Genomic DNA, 20,106 nt, shown 5'->3' with positions numbered 1-20,106 from the left:
GGATAGCACTAGGTATGTGTTTGCCTTGGTCTTGAACCCTGAATTTCAGCCAACCAGGCCAATTCAGCCTGCTTTGCCCTGAATCCAGTTTGGGACCAGATTAGGCCAAAGCATTTTGGGCCTGATGGTCAGCTGCTTCCCTTCCCCACCTGCCCACAGGACTTCTCTGAAGAGTGCTATCATGTCTCCCCTCAATCTTCTCTTCTCCAGGCTAAACATGCCCAGTTGTTTCAGTCTTGCGCCAGTGAGCCGCCATCCTCCATCCTCCAATTCCAACCACTGTAGATCTAGGGCAGGCCAGAGCAACTCTCCTGGAGGGCGCAATCCCCTTAACAACATTATATTCCCGCCCGCCCCCCCCCCCCGTCAAATGACCAACATTTTAATCTATTGTTCCCAGAAGACAAGCTGAGTGTAGTATTCAACTAGTGTGCATTTCTACAGGAGACGGATCTGAAGATCAATCAGGATCAGAGGGCAGGACTGCAAGGCAGGACAAATAACCATTGAGCCTCGGAAGGTTCAGAAAGCAGAGGGAAGGCCTTCTAAAAGAAGACAGGAGGTTGTGAATGGGGTGGGGGAAAGAAAGGGCAAGAGAAGCACGGAGATGTTTTTTTCCATGTGTCAGAGCTATGGGTAACAGTCTGTTCAGAAGTTGAGAACTAGGAGTCAGGACTGAAGAGCAATTAGGATCAGGGAGCAAACCCTAAAGCAGAACTGGACAACAAGCCAGGAGCCCAGACCAACGAGCTTAGGTAGACCTTAGGCAGACTCCAATGGGTGCTTCTGCCCCTGCTGTTTCCCTTTTGTCCTGCCACTTCTGTTGCACAATGGCAATTGCCAGGCTGCATTTAGAGCTTGTTTCAGGGCTGATCGGAGGAGCTCGTTTCAGGGCTGATCGGAGGAGCTCGTTTCAGGGCTGATCGGAGGAGCTCGTTTCAGGGCTGATCGGAGGAGCTCGTTTCAGGGCTGATCGGAGGAGCTCGTTTCAGGGCTGATCGGAAGAGCTCTTTTCAGGGCTGATCGGAGGAGCTCGTTTCAGGGCTGATCGGAGGAGCTCGTTTCAGGGCTGATCGTGGGAGCTCGTTTCAGGGCTGATCGGGGGAGCTCGTTTCAGGGCTGATCGGGGGAGCTCGTTTCAGGGCTGATTGGAGGAGCTCGTTTCAGGGCTTCACCTAGGAAATGTTGTCCAACAAAATTATACTGAGACAGGAAGTCCTGGGTTGGAACAACACTAAGTTAGTAGCACTTGGTTCCTATTGAAATCAATGGGTCTTTAGTCATGACTGACATTTTAGTGGAAACTGAGTTTCTATTAACATAATCAGGATCCAACCCATTTGCAGCAGTTTTCATTTCCTGATAAAACACATGTGCTTAGTGCATTACCATCCATGATATTGTTAGTGCAGAATTTAATATGTGTGCGCTACATTTATGAAAGTAATAAATAGACTCCTCTGAAGGCCAACACTACCGTCAGGCACAGATAACAACATTGCCATAGAAGCAAATGCAAAGGTCTGGAAGATAAAATAACCTCAGACTTTATAAAACACTCCTTTATAGATACACACAGCTGTGTATCCTTCTGTATCCATTTTGCTTATTTTGTATTTTAATCTAGTGGTATGCCCTTCCGTTCTGGGGAAAAAAACATTGAAAAAGACAGAAAAGCTTTACCCACTGCACCAAGAGAACAGAGAGATCAAACGCTAAGTTTGCACACTTGAAAGCAACTAAATAAGAAATGTTTTCAATTGCTCGGAAGGAAACTAATTACAGAAACAAATATATTAATGGGAAATGGAAGAGAACGCCTGATGTGATGCCTTGATGCTACAGTTCCTAACTCATCAAGGAAATTTAACACAACAGCTAATTTTCATAGGTTACAGAAGAGTCAACTGCAAATTCCCTCTGATCTCCTGATATTAAAAAAAATGTGTGTGTTCTGAGATAAGGATGAAAACTCAGCAGACTAATTGAGGTTTGTTATTTAAGGAATATGAATGCTGATGAATGTCTGCATTTAACTTGCATCTTTGGAAAACACACTCCAAGAAAAAGAAGTGTTTATGTTATCATTGACCAACATCTGCATTTATTACGTCTATTGTCAGGAGGGATTGCAATATCTCTTCTATAAATCCATACTGCAGGTTCATGTTATCAAATGTCAGCATGTGGCAGGGATGTGCACCTTGATGTCCTGCAGATGTTTTGGACTAGAATCATAGAATAGTAGAGTTGGAAGGGGCCTATAAGGCCATCGAGTCCAACCCCCTGCTCAATGCAGGAATCCACCTTAAAGCATCCCTGACGGATGGTTTATCCAACTGCCTCTTGAACGCCTCTACTGTGGGAGAGCCCACAACCTCCCTAGGTAACTGGTTCCATTGTCATACTGCTCTAACAGTCAGGAAGTTTTTCTTGATGTCCAGCCGGAATCTGGCTTCCTGTAACTTGAGCCCATTATTCCATGTCCTGCACTCTGGGATGACCGAGAAATAATCCTGGCCCTCCTCTGAGTGACAACCTTTCAAGTACTTGAGGAGTGCTCTCATGTCTCCCCTCAATCTTCTCTTCTCCAGGCTAAACATGCCCAGTTGTTTCAGTCTCTCCTCATAGGGCTTTGTTTCCAGACCCTTGATCATCCTAGTTGCCCTCCTCTGAACACGTTCCAGCTTGTCTGCATCCTTCTTGAAGTGTGGAGCCCAGAACTGGATGCAATAGTCAAGATGAGGCCTAACCAGGGCCGAATAGAGAGGAACCAGTACCTCACGTGATTTGGAAGCTCTACTTCTATTAATGCAACCCAAAATAGCATTTGCTTTTTTTGCAGCCACATCACACTGTTGACTCATCAATATAGTTTTCTCAATATAATGAGAAAAATGTTGTAGAAAAGCCAGAAAAAAAGAGAGAGAAAATATACACCACTGGCTATGGAAGTTAAAGTACTATGGCAATAGGGTAAAGTTACAATTATTCTGTTAGTCACATCAATCTCTGGCATCACATCAAAAACTTTTACAGAAACCTTCAGAAACTCGACCTACCAAAACACATTCACACCAACATCCAGAAAGCAGCCATACTTTGAAAATGTTCAATAGTCAGGAAATTTCTGAACCAGTAAAAGACAGCATGAATTGACAAATTCTGTCATGTCCATCTAGAAAAACCATCACAAGTGAGAAAAGAGAGATATTATTATTATTATTATTATTATTATTATTATTATTATTATTATTATTATTATTTATACCTCTATGTTAAACTTTAGCCTAGGTAGTGGTTTTCTTTTTGTCAGGTCAGTTTCTTGCCATTTTGTTAGTTTTGTCTCCATTTCTTCCATCAGTTGCTGTTCCATGGGCTGTTTCTTGTGTCGTCGTGCGTTTCGGGTTGTGTCATTATCTGGGAATCCTCTGATGGGGCTGTTATATATAGGGTTGCTGTTTCTTCACTGGGTGTTTGTGTGCTTGTTGTTGGTGCATCTGTGCTTTTGTGTTGGTGTTCTGTTGTGCCATTTCTTTAATTTTTTGAATTTCATGTTTCATTAGCCTTTTGTCGATTATAGGTCTTCTTTGATCTATTAGTCTTCGTTCTGTTACAGTGTCCATTTGGTGTGTGTGGGGGGGTAGATTTGCAGAAATAATCTTTGGAGTTATTTTCGGTATTCTGCTGCTATTGTTTTGAGTTGTGTGCTTTTGCAGTAACAACGCATAATGGTATGGTTCATTTCATCTGGCCAAGCTAAGCATTGCCTTGGGTGTTCTGCCGTGGTGCTTGCCTGTAGAACAGGCAAAACGCATCCGGGGGTGTTTGGGTGGTAATTTTTTTCCTTATCCATTGCCTTTTCATTTCCATTTTGGCCGACTGTTAGGTTCGTGCAGTGTGCTCGGCCTTGACGCTGCTCGTTTGAGGCTTTTCTTCTAGTTTTTGTGACTATTGTTTCACACTAACAGGGTGGTTAGCCCTGACTAGTGGTGGTTGGATAGGGTCCACAGGTGTGCCGTGCCCGTGTAACGATGTAAACAGTTACCCCTTGCGGGATGATGATGATGATGATGAATTTTAACATAGAAAAATCAAAACAATGTGTAGAGGCCATCCTAAATATGTAATTAGATCTAAACAACAGGGAAAGAGTAAGACAAAATTATAACATAAAAAGGGCAAGTACAGAATTCAGATAATGAAGAAAGGGAATATAGTTTTTTTTCATACACTTTGATATGGAACTGCTCTCCATCACAGAAATATAAATATTTGCCCAGTGTACAAGAGTCATCAAGGCCTTGATGAGAGAGAACATATCTGAATGTACTGTCTGGAAATAAGTTCTGCAACAGCATTTAGCATTGAGGAGGCTGCCATCACACAGTCGGAGTCCACCGATGCAACAAATGGAATTGCACAGATGTGCCACCGTGCACAGCTTCTGCTCCACAAGTCTCTCTTCACTTTTTAGTTTGTTTTTTTAAAGAAAAACTGTCTATTCTGGAAAGTTCCTAGGAAAAGAACCCCAAACATTAGAGGATGCTCCTAATCATCAATACATAGATTTTAACTTCCTCACCCAAGCAGGGTTGCCAGTTGGCTATGATTTTTCTACCTCTGGGGAGCACCAGTGATGATGTTGGTACCACCAGGTTCCCTGACTCACCTGATTTTTATTTTATTCCTTGATTTTTTAATTTTATTTTTTAAAACAACAACAACAAAACAAATTGGGATGCTGGTGTGCTGCAAAAGGAAGTTTTGTCTTCCAGCACCGTCTTTATTTGAGCTGAAAAAAAATGTTTTTGTGTTTTGTTTCTCAGACCCCCACCCCACCCACATCGGTCTTGTACTTAAGTTCTTGGCCAGGTTACTTTTCTTTTAGCCTCGGCAGTTTGCCTCCTAGGACTTGAGTGTTTTGTGATTGGCCGTACCCACCATGGCAGCCATCTTAGGAATGGGCAAACCCCACCCCCTGCAGTAGTCATTTTGTGTGAGCGTCCAGGACGTTCTCTGAACATTCCGAAGGTTGAGTGCCCATTGACCCAAAAAGGTTGGAGACACCTAGGCTAGAACTATACCAAGCAGGATAAAATACTTTGAAAGCATATTGAAAATGGTATATGGAATGTGTCCTGTGGCCCAAGAGTTGTCAATACCATTAGAAACCATTATAAAGCAGTAGTGTAGATCTTGCCCTGATCTACCCAGCCATATTATTTGTCGTCCTTTCAACTGGAGATACCAAACCAGGGGGGCATTCTGCATGCAAAACCTATGCTCTCCTACTCATCCAATGACTCTACTGAAGGAGAATGGTCAGGACTGACACAAGGTCAGGTTTTAACAGGCAAATAGCCTTCACATAGTCTCTCTCGAACATACCTGAGGATTGTTCCAAAGGAAGTGAGGCAGTAGGATACCAGGAAGAGGGCCTTTTCTGCTATGGCACCGCAGCTGTGGAATAAGCTCCCTAGAGAGGTTTGCCTGGCGCCTACACTGTACTCCTTTCGGCGCTAGGGTGAAGACCTTTTCATTTCCCCAGTATTTTAGCATCCTAGACATTTGGCTCTGCTTTTTACACATAAATCTGTATTTTAAACCTCTGCATTGCTGCTCAGTTTTATTCTGGTTTTACTTTTATATTGTGGTTTTAAGCTTCCACATCTTATACTTTGCGCTGTACCTTGTGGTTTTTGTTAACCGCCCAGAGAGCTTTGGCTATTAGGCAGTATAGAAATAAACAACCAAACCTGGATTGTGTGAACTGGCATTCTAAATAACTGGAAACTTCAGTTTATCATGGGCATGCCCATTCAAGCCATACTTCCTTTTGCAATCTCTATAGCTGGATAAAGACCCCAGGGTCTGATTCAATATATGACATCTTCCTGTACTCCTCAATTCTCTTAGGGAAAGGCTGTCACTTAGGGGTAAAGCACAAATATTCCATGTAGAAGTTCCCAGCTTCATGCCCCAGTTCAAAGGATCAGATAGGAGGGATTATGGGAAATCCCTCTGCCTGAGAGCTGGTAATAAGAGTAATGTGTATTGGACTGGATGGACAAATACCTCGAGCTGGTATGAGGCAGTTTCTTGTTGAGTTGTGGAAAGCATTCACCGAAGGTAGAAAATCTGGAAACCATGGCAGGTTCAAGGAGGAAAATCATGACGCCCATCAGTCATGTAGTTCCGAACTGTTTAAGGGCCAAAGAAAGGAAATTATGTGTGCTGTGCTACATGTTAATTGTTGGGTCATTATTATTATTATTATTATTATTATTATTTGCAATTTCCTTTCTCAAGCAGTTGTTTGGTTTTCCTTTGTAAAAGAGTGTTTAATTTAATTTGAATGCTCGTGGCATATTCTCTTGACTTGGCTTCAGCAGGCCTCTATCTGCATCACCCCTCTTTGCCTTCCTGGCTAGCAAAGCCTTGTTAGAATCACATTTACATTGTGTCACATTAACATATGGAATGGGACACGGGTTAGCCAAAAGTGCAACAGTCACCAAAGACTCCTTTATTTCCTCTTTAGAAGCCATTAGCATCCCTGTGGCATTGTCTATAATTAGTATTCTGCAAATGGCACCGCCACATCAATTACTTGCAAATAGCAAAATCTGTGCAAATTACAATGTTGGGGTTTGTTGGAAGTGCCGTGACTGTTGCTAACAGGTCCCCTACAGTCAATGGGCATTGAATACTATTGAATTTAAAATTATAATCCATTCCAAGCCAGGTTTATTTTTTAAAAAATGCATGAACTAGTTATGGGAACCTTTTTTTTCAAACCTGTGAGAACAAGCCAGGGATCAAATTGTGGTTTCAGAACTTGGCTCGTTCAGTAATTAGAGTTAAAACAAACCACAGTTCCTTGGGTCTGAAGGTCATGGAGAAGTGTGGTTTGTTTAAAAATGGAAGTGGATGCTCCCAATCTCCTGATGAAGGAAGGGGGAATTGTGTGAGTCCAGGATTCAAACAGGCTTGCTCATATAGCAGGAAGCATTATACCTGAATTGTGCCCATAACCTTGTTTGCATGGTTCTTGCAAAATGCAACCTTGATGCTAGGTGTTGCACGGACCCCCCGCTCCGCCCCGTGGGCTGATCCGGAAATTTTGGATCGGCCCGCTCCGCTCCGCGCCACTCCGCGCCGCTCCGCCCATACTCCGCTCCTCTTCGCCGCGGAGCTCCGGCTCCGAATCGGAGCTCCGCAGTGGAGGGGAGTGGTGCCAGGTAAGGCCGGGAGAGGAGGGCGGGCGGGGTTACCGGGCCCTGCCGCCGTCGCCACCCGTGCGGTGACCGCGGCAGAGCCCGGTAAGGGACCAAGGGGGAGGGGGGCCTTACCTGCCTCCATCCGCGGCCCATCGGCTTCTTCAATTGAGCGCAAGTGCGGCCTAGACTTCCTGGTTGAACCGTGGGCTCAATTGAAGAAGCCGAGGGACCGCGGACGGAGGCAGGTAAGGGAGAGGAGGGGGGGTTACCGGGCCCTGCCGCTGTAGCCGCATGGGCGACAGCGACAGCAGCAGGGCCCAGTAAACTCCACTTACCTTTCCGGCGGAGCTCCGGATCGAGGCGAAGGATCTGCCTTCACCTTGATCCTCTTCGCCACGCTCCGCCGGCCCCCAATCCTCTTCACCTCCGCCTTAAGGGGAGGCGAAGCACCCCGGTCCGCTTCTAATTCGCCGGTCCGATTAGAAGTGGAGCACATCCCTACTTGATGCACCAAAGCAGTGGGGACACGCCTGGTTTCTAAAATACAATTCAAAACTGGTTGAGGGGGCTTCATAATTCCTCTGCCAAGGCACAGATAGCAAGCATGCTGTCTCTCCTGGGACACATCACTGCAATGCAGCAGTTATGTACAGCAGAAGGAGTATAAGATTCCCTGGACTGATAGTTAATTAGATTGCAACAACTGCTGTAGAATGCTAATTTGGGGGTGGGGGGTAGTGTATGTGTCTGTATTTTTAATGAAGCAAAGTACCAAGATGAGCAATGGTCAATGCTGCCCTGACTGTCCTTTTTATGGATAGTTATAGGAAGTTGCGCAGTCATTACTCTGCTGTTATTGAGAAATCGCTTCAGTATAGGACAAGATAAGACTGAGACCATACTGGCCAAGATAGTAAATAGTTATTAAAATACTGTCTTTGCACACATTCCAGTTATCCCTCCTTTACTAGGGGCAGCCCCTGTTTAATGGCCCCTACCCATCCCAGCCTTCTTCACGTGAGTTCCTAGACTTGTCTTCTTTAGGATTTAGCTCCTTTTCCAAATCTTCCTATAAGTTAAATCGTTTAAATGAGGAAGGGGGAGAATCTTGTCTTCTGCACACATTTGGTAAATGCCTTTTAGATGTTTTCATCGATGACATTGTTCAATAGATGAAGAACGACCAAATGTTTCCTCCACTAATCAGGTAAAGTGAGGTCCAACTCTTTCTTCGGTGAAAACAGTACGATCTTTTTCTTATGCTAAAATGGGGTTAGAAGGCATTTTAGCTAGTCTGGAAGTATATTGTCAAGTCAACAAATGAACAATTAATAGATAAAAGATGACTTTTAGAAGTGGCTCAAAGAAATATAAATAGCAGAAAATGTGATAGAGAAGGTACTCACATATCTCTGTTTGGGCATATTATATACTGTCTCATGTTAATGGCAACCCCCATATCAGGGCTACAAAATGCAAAGCCGAACAGGTTACGAGTGGAATTCTTAAATTCCAGTATAGATTAAAAAAATCTGCCCCAAATAGTGAATGGATCAGAGTTCTGGGGGGGTTTCATGCCTCTGATGCATTAGATTATAGTCAGATCAGAATGTAAGGACTATTTGGGGGGGGGGTACACTTGTCACAGTATCTGTGGTTGGCGTACTCTATGAAGATCTGTCAGCTGATATTTAATTGTTGGTTAAAACTCAAGGGGATGTCAGAATATCACTTAATAAGATTGGGTTACCTGGAACAAGTGGGTTTTAGTCCAGTGAGGTGGAAAAAATTGGTATGAAAACTTTATGTGCTTATTACAGAAATTTGGCTACTCAGAGAGTACATGTTCTAGCTAAAAAGGAGTTCAAATTTTGCACACAATACATTTTTTTCAGAGAGGTTTTGTATTTTATTTTTATTTTTTTTGGTCTGGATTATATAATCCTGATATGATCTTCTTAAATATATTCCAAGTCCACAGAACTATTTAGTGAAACTTGATCAGTTCAACCTGAGAAAGCAACTAACTCTTGCCACATTTCAGTTAATCTACTCTGCAGTTCTTTATAGACTAGCTAAGATACTGTATCATTTATGCCTTTTGTCATTGTGGATCAGAGGAGGTTGAGAACCTTCCCCTATGATTTGTTTAATTGTTCTTTGATGCAAGGTTTTAGAGAAAATTAGCACATTCTCTTGGTTTTTTTTTAAAAAAAGAATGGAACTAAGTGATCACTTTTGTCAGAAGGTTTTTAAAACAAGGATATTATAAGGCAAATGTAAAACACAGCACCGGAGAAGTCTGTTCATAATTTTGATTTGTATTCTTATATGTTTTATCCATGTTTTGGTTATACAAAATGAAAACTGATATTATGGAATGTTATCTTTAGGCTGAATTTAGCAGTCTTGGATTTATTAATCATTTCACTTGATTTATGGATAGTATATTCACATTTTATTATTGGTTATTTTTTCCATTTTATTGTGATGACCCAGAGTTATAAATAATAAAACTAAACAGCTATATAGCTGGCAGAGATACGCCTTAAGAAATATGGAATTGGGAGGGGGTTAGATGGTGATTATTAGTATTAGAATTGGAGTGTACAAATGCGTCCCTATTTTCTTCCATTGGAGAGTCTGGAAGTATTTCCACATTGACTACAAAGGGAATATATGGTGAAGTAAGTATTGCTGTGATGGAGGGGGGGCATGGTGGTGGTGGGTCCTTCTAAACTATTGCATCTTCTTTGTTGTCCTGAGCATGTAGGCTCTGACCCTTTTGATACTGTCTGGTCGCCATTAGTTCTTGGGGTCATCCTGTGAAACTGATTGATGGGAGATCCAGGACAGATAAAAGGAGGCACTTCTGCACACAGTGCATAGTTAAACTATGGAATTCATTGCTACATGATGTAGCGATGGCCATCAAGTCCTGGAATTGATGGTAATTCAGGTAATTCTACTTATTCCATTGACAATGAGGGTCAACCACATTGTCAATGGAATAAGTAGAATTATCAGAATGAGAAACCATCAGCACCAACGTCATAGGAAGCCACTTTTTCCAGAGCATTGACCATTTTAATTTCCATCAATGGGAACAGGAGATAATGAGAAAGGAAAGGATCCAATGGTGCTCTTCTGCTAGTGTGACATTGCAAGAGCAGAAACCAATGCTTGCACAACATCAATAATGCTCGCTAGCTTGATGAGCTTCCCAGGAAACCCACTGTGCTAGGAAGACCTCTTGATGTTATTCAGACATTGGCTTCCACTGGTACACCATTGCATCCTTCCCATTGCAACAGCAAGAACCCCAAATCACTGTGTGGTTCTATTTATGCTGATCATAAGAAGGAAAGCTGTTTTATTTATCTATTTATTTATCTTCTTTTTTTTCAAACAAGCGAATAAAAAAGCTATAATTTCTGTGTGCCATAGTGTAGAAAACTGTGGTTTGATCTGTTTGACACTGCTCTGCAGAGGAATTTCCTACATATCCTAGCTCTGTGGCAAGAATATCTACCCAGATATCCTTGATAACTAAACCCTATTCATAAGCTTGATACACAGGGGCTTGTCTATATGGCTTGTTTACGCCAACTTAAATGCACATATTTGCATTTTAGGTTACATGACGCAGCTGTCCATTCACCGCAGCACCGGGTTTTAACCGTGATAATGCGCATCTTCGCATTCACAATTTACCGCGACTTTTAGATCCCGTCCAAGTTTGCACCGCATTATGTCTGTGTGTCTTTGGGGGAGTTAAATTGTATTTTAACATGTTGGCAGAGCTTTGAGGGTAGGACAACGTAATTCGCTGATTTCACACCAATCGGCTACCTTGTCCGTTCGCGCCGCTTTTAGTTTGAAGTCTCTCTGCGGAGCTCCGCAGAGAAAGCTTCTTAAAACAAATTTATTTATGTATTTAGTGCATTTCTGTACCACCCAATATGCAAAGCTCTCTGGGCGGTTCACAAAAACAAAGAGGGGGAAATGGACAGCCAAACAAAGACGACACATTCTGTTGCCTCGTTCCTTTCCCTCTGTGGCCTCATTCCTTTCCTTGTGCTGCGTCTTTCCTTCCCACACCCTGCTCCCAGTTTGTCTGTTCTATGAATCTGCAGAGTTCCGCATATGCAATAATGCGCATGTGCGCATTTATAACTCACTCTAAAAAATAAATTGCTGTTGCTGCTGCAGTGTAATGCTCTTTACCTACATTCGAATCAACAAAAATTCATGTTTATATTTAATGAGAAGCAATCCTGTTGTTGTATAGATGGGGGCCAGGTGTGGATTGAGCAGCAGGTGGGGGTGAGGGATGGGACCACATTAATATGCACTGACTAGAACAGAAGGGCATTAATTCTTTGTTAGTTCAATAAGTAAGCCTTTGAGTGCAAACTCTTCCCCCCCCCCTTCCAAATCTGTTGCAAAGCTACTGCAAGCTGACTTAACATTACTAACCCAAAAGAGACCAAAACAGCGGGGAGAATTGAGCCACCTTGTTTCCATGGAGTTTATTTAACAGTGTGTGCCGATTACTCAAAGCGATATGGGCAGGACCTGGTGATCTAGCCATGCTCTAGAATTTAACTTCTTAAGGGGTTTTGATCCAGTTTGCCTGCAGTATGAGATAATTTTTTTTTACGTTTGTGGCCAGAAAACCTGCTTTATCGCTTTGTATAGTTTTAAAGTAGTTTAAAGCTTGAATAACATAAAATAACATAATATAATGTTATTTATGTTATTTCCCACGTGAAGAACTCCTGTAAACCTTGCAGTATTGAAACTCAGTGAACAAGGCATCTTAGACAAGCTGAAAAACAAATGGTGGTACGATAAGGGTGAATGTGGAGCCAAGGACTCTGGAAGTAAGGTTAGTCAATGAAGGTCTTTTTGTACTGATTAGCAATCACATTTTTTGACCCACTGTTTTATTTATATAGAATGACTTTCCAAAGTTAACTATTGACATTTTGAAGGTTCAAGGACAAAAAAAGGCAAGGCTTAATTTATTTTAATTTTATTTTTATTTTTATTTTTTTTTAAAAAAAGGAGAAATCCATTAAAAGCTCAGAAATAGTGACAGCCTTTCTCTTTTGCAGTAACAAAGGCGTTAGTTGTAAGTACATTTTTTTACCTACTCGGATCTTTTTCCTCAAAATTTACGACAACAATCTCAAACTGGTTTCTCCATTTTAAAATATAAAACATAGAACTTCCATTTGAGTCAATGTATGATTTTAGCCTCCAAGTCATCTTTATTTCCTAAAAGTTTGCAAAGTACCTACGTTGTGTTACAAAATTTCATAATTTCTTTCCATACACAATGATGGTTTTTTTAAAAAATAAATAAAATAGGTGCATGAATATTAAGAATGGATATTTCTGAGAGGACATCACATTAATAAGCATGAAACATCCTTTTTCTTCCCTCCCAATGAAGTCTGGAGGAGTTTTTTTTTAATCTAATAGCACACTATTTTATTGCTGGGTCATTCCATAAATTTTAGCCATTCAGTTTTAATTTTATTTTTTTATGATTATTCATCAAACCATTTTGCTACTGTATTACTACATTCCATAGCAGAAACTTTTGCAACTGCATACTTTGTTTTTATTTTTATGGTATGGCTTTCAGCTTACTGTCACAAGCTCCACACACACAAATTTTGTTGCCTGGGTGGTGGGTGTGATGCTACCCTGTGGCAACTTCTCCCGCGGAATTTCCATAGATTGGAAGTGGACATTCCACAAGTGAAAGTGACCACAAAGGGGGTTTCCATCCATACACGCTTTTCCTTCTTAATTTGGGAGAAAACATTCTTGCTTACCTGCTGTGATGAAACATGGAGATGTTATAATAGAGCAACTTCCAAAATAATAGCAATGAAATACCCGAACAGTATTAAATACAGTTTTGGATGCTTTTCTCAGGTACAAAGCACAGATTGATGTCCAGCTCCCATGGCAAATGAATGGGAAATGAACACCCATCTTCTGCTTGTGCCTTTGAAAAATTACTGTGATAATGATGCTAATAAGAATTATGAGATGCTTTTCAGAAGGGTCCATCTTCTGGTCCTCCTGAAATCAGTTGAAATATATTGATTCCAGCAGGGCTAGGATATAGCCTCTTGTTAAGATGAACTTTGGGCCGATGGATGTTTAAATGCACCATTGCAGGATCAGCCTCTTTGTAACTCAAACCTAGACAAAACAAAACAAAAAAATCATAAAGAATTCAAAATTGTCATCAAGCCTAGTCTTCTAACATGCCTTTGTTTCCCCGCCTGGCTGGAACTAATCTTTTTTTTTTTTTTTTTGTGGGGGAGGGGGCCGTGACTTTGGGATTTCTTTTTCTTTTTCCAAATTTGATCGACATTTTACAATGACTTCAAAGATTTTTTTGGTAAGCCGAGGCTTAACCTGCAACTTTTTAAAGAATCAGTTTCAAAATTCTGCCGCAGATTGGTCTGGAATCCAGATTGACATCAACTACTCAGGCCTTGCCTACATAAGAGAGCTGTGCTGGTTTGAGATTAAATCAGTTGTGAAACCGGAGCAAGCCCTGTGTGTGGATGCTACTTTTGTTTGTTTGTAAAAATGTCTTCTTAGCATTGCCGTTTCCTCCTCGCTGATCGGGATTTTGGAATCCTTGAAAGCATAGAAACTCATCTGCTTCAGTGAGGTTCATCCCACAACGTTAAAGTTGTTAGGAGCTTAGTTACTTGTTGCAATGTGAACCTTGGCTGGGCCAGCTGGTGGTAGCGATGGTGCAGAATCTGAAGCCCAGAAGTGGTCTATCCTCATTGGGACCTGAACCGGTTTGACTCACTTGGTTTTAATTCATGTCCAGTGACACCTGTACAACTTTCTCATGTTGACAAGCCTTCTGATTTTCTTTGTGTCACAGCTCAAACCATAAGGATTCAAACAATTGAAAACCCCATGTAGCAGGTAATCCAATCCAGAAGCAAAATGGTTATGATGGTGTCTCAAACAGACAGAGAAATTACTTTTTGTCCCCTCCTCAAATGAAAGTCTTCTCCCACTGCCTTGATATCTTAGACAGTATAGATCAATCTATTTTTTAAGCTGGGTTTTTTTGTTTGTTTGTTCAACTCTGGAAACTCACGGTGAGAGCTTAGGTTTATTTAGCACAGCCTGAAAGTAACTGAACAACTTCAAGCATGGTTATTGCTAGATATAGTCAGGAAAACAATTAGCAAATCTCAAAAAAAATTCCTCTACGTTATCTGATATCAACAATATCAAGGGCCATAATAAGAATAATAAGGATGATGATGTTAATGATGAAAGCAGTCTTCTATAAATCATACTGCTTTGCTCAGTCCCACTCCAATGGGAAAATCTAACAAATTCAAAGAAAGGGTCAAGTTAATGCAGTGATATTCACCATGCAGCTATGTGTAGTTGGCTACATCATGGATACCACTCGGCTAGAGCACATTCATTTGGTTAGCAGGCCTAGTCAGCAGCAGGTAGGGAGAGATCAAACATTCTTTTGCTGGGTGTTCTTGCCTTAAATCCTTTTCTGTCATGAGACATGAGTTGCGAGATTAATCTGGCAAGAGCATGTTGGTTCACCTGGTGCCTCCGAAATTGACGTTAAAAAATTGGGTGCAAAGAGTTCTAAACTGCAAAGTAGCTCTATCAGTACATGTTTAGGTCTTCTAAAGCAGACCCCTCTTGGTCTTGCACAGTAAAACATGTTTTCCTTACTGTTTCTTTTCTCTCTGTTGCAAAACTAACCAACTGGTTCATTTTTCTTAGGACAAGACAAGCGCTTTGAGTCTGAGCAATGTTGCTGGGGTTTTCTATATCCTTGTCGGAGGCCTGGGCCTTGCCATGACGGTGGCATTGATAGAGTTCTGTTACAAGTCTCGGGCCGAGACCAAACGAATGAAACTCACAAAGAACACACAAAACTTTAAGCCTGCTCCTGCACCCAATACGCAGAATTATGCTACGTACAGAGAAGGCTACAACGTGTATGGAACAGAAAGTGTTAAGATCTAGTGGTACGCCTAAAGGTCCAGTAAGCAAATCAACTGGTTTATGTTTTTGGTGTTCCCTGTGGTGATGTGTGTTGGTGTTGTATTTCCCAACATGGAGTAGACTCTCAGGATTACACACACAACACAGCTGATTTTCAACATCCGTTCTAACAGGGCCATTTTTAATTCACAAACGTTTCTTAGATTAATTCTTAAACCAGTTGCGACCCTGCATTTTCACTTTGAGGCTTGGACAACTTCAATGCCAACTGCTTCAAGTTTTTGCCTTAAGACTTTCTGCCACATGGCACACACACACAGAGAGAGAGAGAGAGAGAGAGAGAGAGAGAGAGAGAAGTGCATAACTGATGGAAAGACCCCCTGAATCTATTAAATGCTGTGTCCAAACCACCCTGTTAAAGTTAAGGTTGCTTACAGTACTAGGGTGACCATATTTGGGAAACCAAAAAAGAGGACACCTAGTGTGTGTGTGGGGAAGCAGCTTTCTGAGTCCTGCAGAAAGTACGTTATTCCCCCGCCACCTTAAAGAACCCGATTGGAGTGGAGGAGGGGAAAGGATTTCATTCTGCACCACCACCATCCACTCCAATTGGGGCCTTTTCTATAATGTCCACGAATGACCCACTTTCCCTTTTAAGACCTCAATTGGAGCTCAGGGTGGGGGAATGATGTGCCTCAAGAAAGCATGTCATTCCCTCCTGCCATGCTAATGGCAGCCTTAAAGAGGAAGGTGTATCATTCCAGGACATTATTGAAAATTATAGAAAATCCCCCCTGACACCATGGAAAGAACAAAAAGCAGGACAAATCCGGGGAAATCCTGACAGTTGGTCACCCTATACAGTACAATGATCACCTCAACATACCAAAAATATCACTTTATAAATCCCTCAGCTGATTAGTTTTTATAGAAAAGGGTGTCATAACTCTTCCATAATACTAGAATTCAGGGTCATCCCATGACGCTGATTAGTGGGAAATTCAGGACAGACAAATAAAAGGAAATATTTCTTCACACAGTGCATAATTAAGCTATGGAATTCACTACCATAAGATGTAGTAATTCGCCACCAATTTGGATGGCTTTAAAAGGGTGTGTGTGGATAAATTCCTGGAGGAGGAGGAGGCTATCAAGGGCTACTGTCCTGATGGCTACGTGTAACCTCCAGTATCAGAGGCATTAACCAGTTGCTGAGGAACATGGGTTGGGAGGGTGCTGTTGCACCGTGTCCTACTTGTGGGTCTCTGGTTGACAGTTGGTTGGCCACTGTGGGAACAGAGTGATGGACTAGATGGATTCTTTGTCTGATCCACCAGGGCTCTTTTATGTTCTTAACAAAGTTTTTAAATTAATTGTAAAAAAAAGAAAAAGAAAATGCATTGTTAAATACCTTTTAATGCAGAGGTGGAGAATTTAACAGAACAAATCAGGCCCTTTTGGGGTTCCTCATATGCCCCACCCCTTCCCTTGGCCCCACCCCCTATCCCCATCCCCCAAGTGTTGGATGGTTTCCCAACTTTTTTTTTTTTTTTTTTTTTTTTTGCTGTTTCCCCTCCTCTTTCTAATTGGCTGCAATGCCTCTCTTAAGGCATAGTTATTGGCTGTAAGAGCTTGCAGGCAAAATATGCTGGTATCTTTTGGTGTTTGGGGCCCTTCCTGATTGTCTTTGACCCTGCCCATAGAATTTCTCCAAAAATTTGGGCTGAAAGATGTTCCCCGCCTACCCTTGACTTAATGGGACCCATCAGTCTAGTTCCTGAGGCAGCCATTTCACTTTATCTCTTGGTGGGGCTGGGCTTGACAACTACAATATTGGGCATTGCAGGTCTTGCCTGGAACACTGGGCCCTCAGCCTTACACACAGAAATGGGTATCATTGACCATTCTTTCCTGCATTTCTTCTGATCTTCCAAGTGTTGTAGCGGAGCGAGGGCTCACCCAACTCAGGTTTCCTTGTTCCCTCTGAGCGTAGCTGCAATTCTCACAATAGCTGAAGGGGAAATGGGTTTTCCCATCAACAATATATTGTGAGCAATCCCTGTCTTAACACAAAGTATTTGGGGGTAGCTTGGTCTTAACTGGGTAATTACAACCCATTAGCTTTACATTAAAACCCACAAAAGACATATATAATACAGAGAGAGAGAGAGAGATGTACACATACACATACACATACACACACACGGCCAGGTGTCCTACATTGCAGAGGACAGTCCTCTGTTTTAGATAATTGGCAAAGGACAGTCTTCTGTTTGAAGAGGTGTCCAGTCCAAGTCTGGTTGAAAGTCAAAGGATCATAAGAAGGGAGAACAGCATGGACTTCAAGGTTATCCTCCAAGACTTAGAAGCTGGAGAGCAGAGCGTGCAGCAGGCACACAAGACAACTAGTCAGCCTTCTCCCCTATGGTGAGAAATATTCTATTTTTATATAAATTATGCTTATTTTAAAATTTGCACACACACACACAAATCTACATATGCAGATATTATGCAAATTGGTGTCCTCTTGTTTGGCCATGCATTTTCTCTCTCTTTTTTTGGGAGATGCATAATTGGCTACCCTAAAACACAAATACACATAGACATGTACTCTCTCACACACACACACACACGGAGCAACCCAGCCGCCTGCATTTTTGGACTCTCCCTGAGGGCGTGGCTATTGAGTCATGATGAATGCCTGCACTTCAAAAAATTTCCACTGCGCCACTGTTCTTCCCCCTTTTCTTTATTAAAAGGGAACTGTAGTGAACTCAGGTAAGTTCTTTTTGGAAGTATTTCCCATGCTGCCGAACAAGAAGCTCTAGGAGGAAAATAGGCCACATTTCTACAATACGGCAATGTGATTTATTTAAGTAAGAAAGGGGAATGATTAACATGTCCTCTCAGTGAAGGGAAAGGCAGAATTCCCATTTTACTTGGTGAAGGGAGCGGCGGATTTCATGTGTTGCTTTTCTACCGAGTAAGTTGTATTTTAGTCTCGTGGCCCCACTGGAGAGGGAAGGTCACAGCTGCATTGTTAAGTGAGAGTGATGGGTTCAGGAGAAAGTGGTTTCATTCAAAATCTGAGAGTGTGGAGCCAAGGGGAGGGGAGTCCTGTTTGTACCTCACTGGTAGCAAATGCATACTAGGCAGCTGTAAGGGAAGACAGATTCTTTTCTTCTCGCCTTGCAACCTCTCCTTCAATCAACATGCAAGAGATGCCACCGTGTTCATATTATAATGGTTATGGATTGTTTATATTTCTGGACCTCTGCCCATAATCCATAGAAAATGGATTATAGATGGATTTTGTCTGTTCTGTGTGTGCGTGCAAAGGCAAAGTGCATATCTGAACAAACGTCACTCTCTCCCTGAGTTCAATTTTCATAGAATCATAGAATCATAGAATAGCAGAGTTGGAAGGGGCCTAAAAGGCCATCGAGTCCAACCCCCTGCTCAACGCAGGAATCCACCCTAATATTTTCAAAAATATGAGTTAATTTCATTAACTCATATTTTTGAATATGAGTTAATTCGGATGACATGGTATTAGATTTTTTAAAAAATGCAATCAGGCTTGTGCATTCCCACCCTGGTTTCTGATCGTCATTTGCAGGGCAGGTATGAACATAGGGCCTGTTCACATGACATGCTGAGCCATGGTTAGGCTGGTAACCCTTTTGCAGCAAGTGATTAGCGAGTGCGTTTAAATCATGGTTATGTAGCCACCATGGTTAGGAATAGTTCACACGACATGCTAAGTCGTGGTTCACATGACATGCTAAGCCATAATGTTTTGCTCAAAATGCTTAACCATCATGGTTTAGTGTGTTGTCTGAACAGGGCCTTAGTGAGCATGGTTAAACCATGGTTATGTAACCACCGTGGTTAGGAATGGTTCACAAGATACGCTAAGCCATAATGTTTCACTCAAAATGCTTAACCATTGTGGCGTAGCGTTTCGTCTGAACGGGGTCATAATTTGTCCTATTGGTAAAAGTGGGAAACCCCTGAGCAGTGGCTAAAAGCCAAGAATTTGACTCTTTTTTAACGCTGAGAGCCAAAACAGACATTATGTTGAGCGTGTGTTTAGCAGCTACACCATTTCCCCTCCATTTTTACTCTAGAGTAAAAATGGAGGGTTTGGATTCCCCCTCTAGGCATGGGGGGCAATTCAATCTTAAAAGCCTGCTATTCCCCCCCACACACACACACACCAGTAGGGTCTCAATCTAGGGCCCTACATCTGCTCTAGAGTAAAAACAAAGACAGATGTAGCCGCTAGACACACATTTTATGTAGTGCCTGTTTTGGCCCCTTAGTAGCTAGGTAGAAGGGTTGATTCTGAGAGGGGAGAGGGATTGTGAGGGGAGTGGGAAAGGGGAGAGACAGACTGTGAGGAAAGGTTCTGGGGACACTGTGAGGAGAAAAAAGACGACTGTAAGAAAGGGTCTGAGGAAACTGTGAATAGGGAAAGAGAGAGATGGAAAAGAGAGGCCCTGAGGAGGCAGAGAAAAGACAAGGGAAGACAGTGGCAGTAGTATGCTGATGTACCCACTGCAGATGGTTGACAGCCAACTTAGAGTACAATCCTAGGACTTTTTTCTGTCTAAACATGCATAGGAATACACCTTTAGTAACTGAAGTGTACGGTTACTTCTGAGTCCTGGACTACACAGCTAGAAACAGGTATTACAAAATAATTTCCCAGTCCTGGGGAAAATGTGGGAGTTGCATTATTATTATTATTATTATTATTATTATTATTATTATTATTATGCGGCAGGGTCTTGCTATTTACTGTTTTACTCTGTACAGCACCATGTACATTGATGGTGCTATA

At 42.0% G+C, this 20,106-nt stretch overlaps 1 protein-coding gene across 5 annotated transcripts in view; it reads left to right on the top strand.

Moving 5' to 3' along the window:
• Positions 1-20,106, top strand: part of GRIA3 (glutamate ionotropic receptor AMPA type subunit 3) — a 199,442-nt gene that overhangs the window by 174,896 nt on the left and 4,440 nt on the right. Inside the window, exons 14-15 of one of the 5 annotated variants that reach the window (XM_063141934.1) lie at positions 12,000-12,114; positions 15,036-15,283. In XM_063141934.1, the coding sequence (XP_062998004.1) occupies positions 12,000-12,114; positions 15,036-15,281 (361 nt within the window). In that variant the 3' untranslated portion in view covers positions 15,282-15,283. Of the gene's footprint in view, positions 1-11,999; positions 12,115-15,035; positions 15,301-20,106 lie in introns of those variants that run through there. The other 4 variants (XM_063141933.1, XM_063141931.1, XM_063141932.1 and 1 more) reach the window with 4 other exon arrangements.

This window comes from Elgaria multicarinata, chromosome 15 (genome assembly GCF_023053635.1).
Source record: "Elgaria multicarinata webbii isolate HBS135686 ecotype San Diego chromosome 15, rElgMul1.1.pri, whole genome shotgun sequence".
NCBI classification, from domain to species: Eukaryota; Metazoa; Chordata; class Lepidosauria; order Squamata; family Anguidae; genus Elgaria; species Elgaria multicarinata.
The sequence above is the reverse complement of the archived record's forward strand: the minus strand, read 5'-3'. Positions and strand labels throughout refer to the sequence as shown.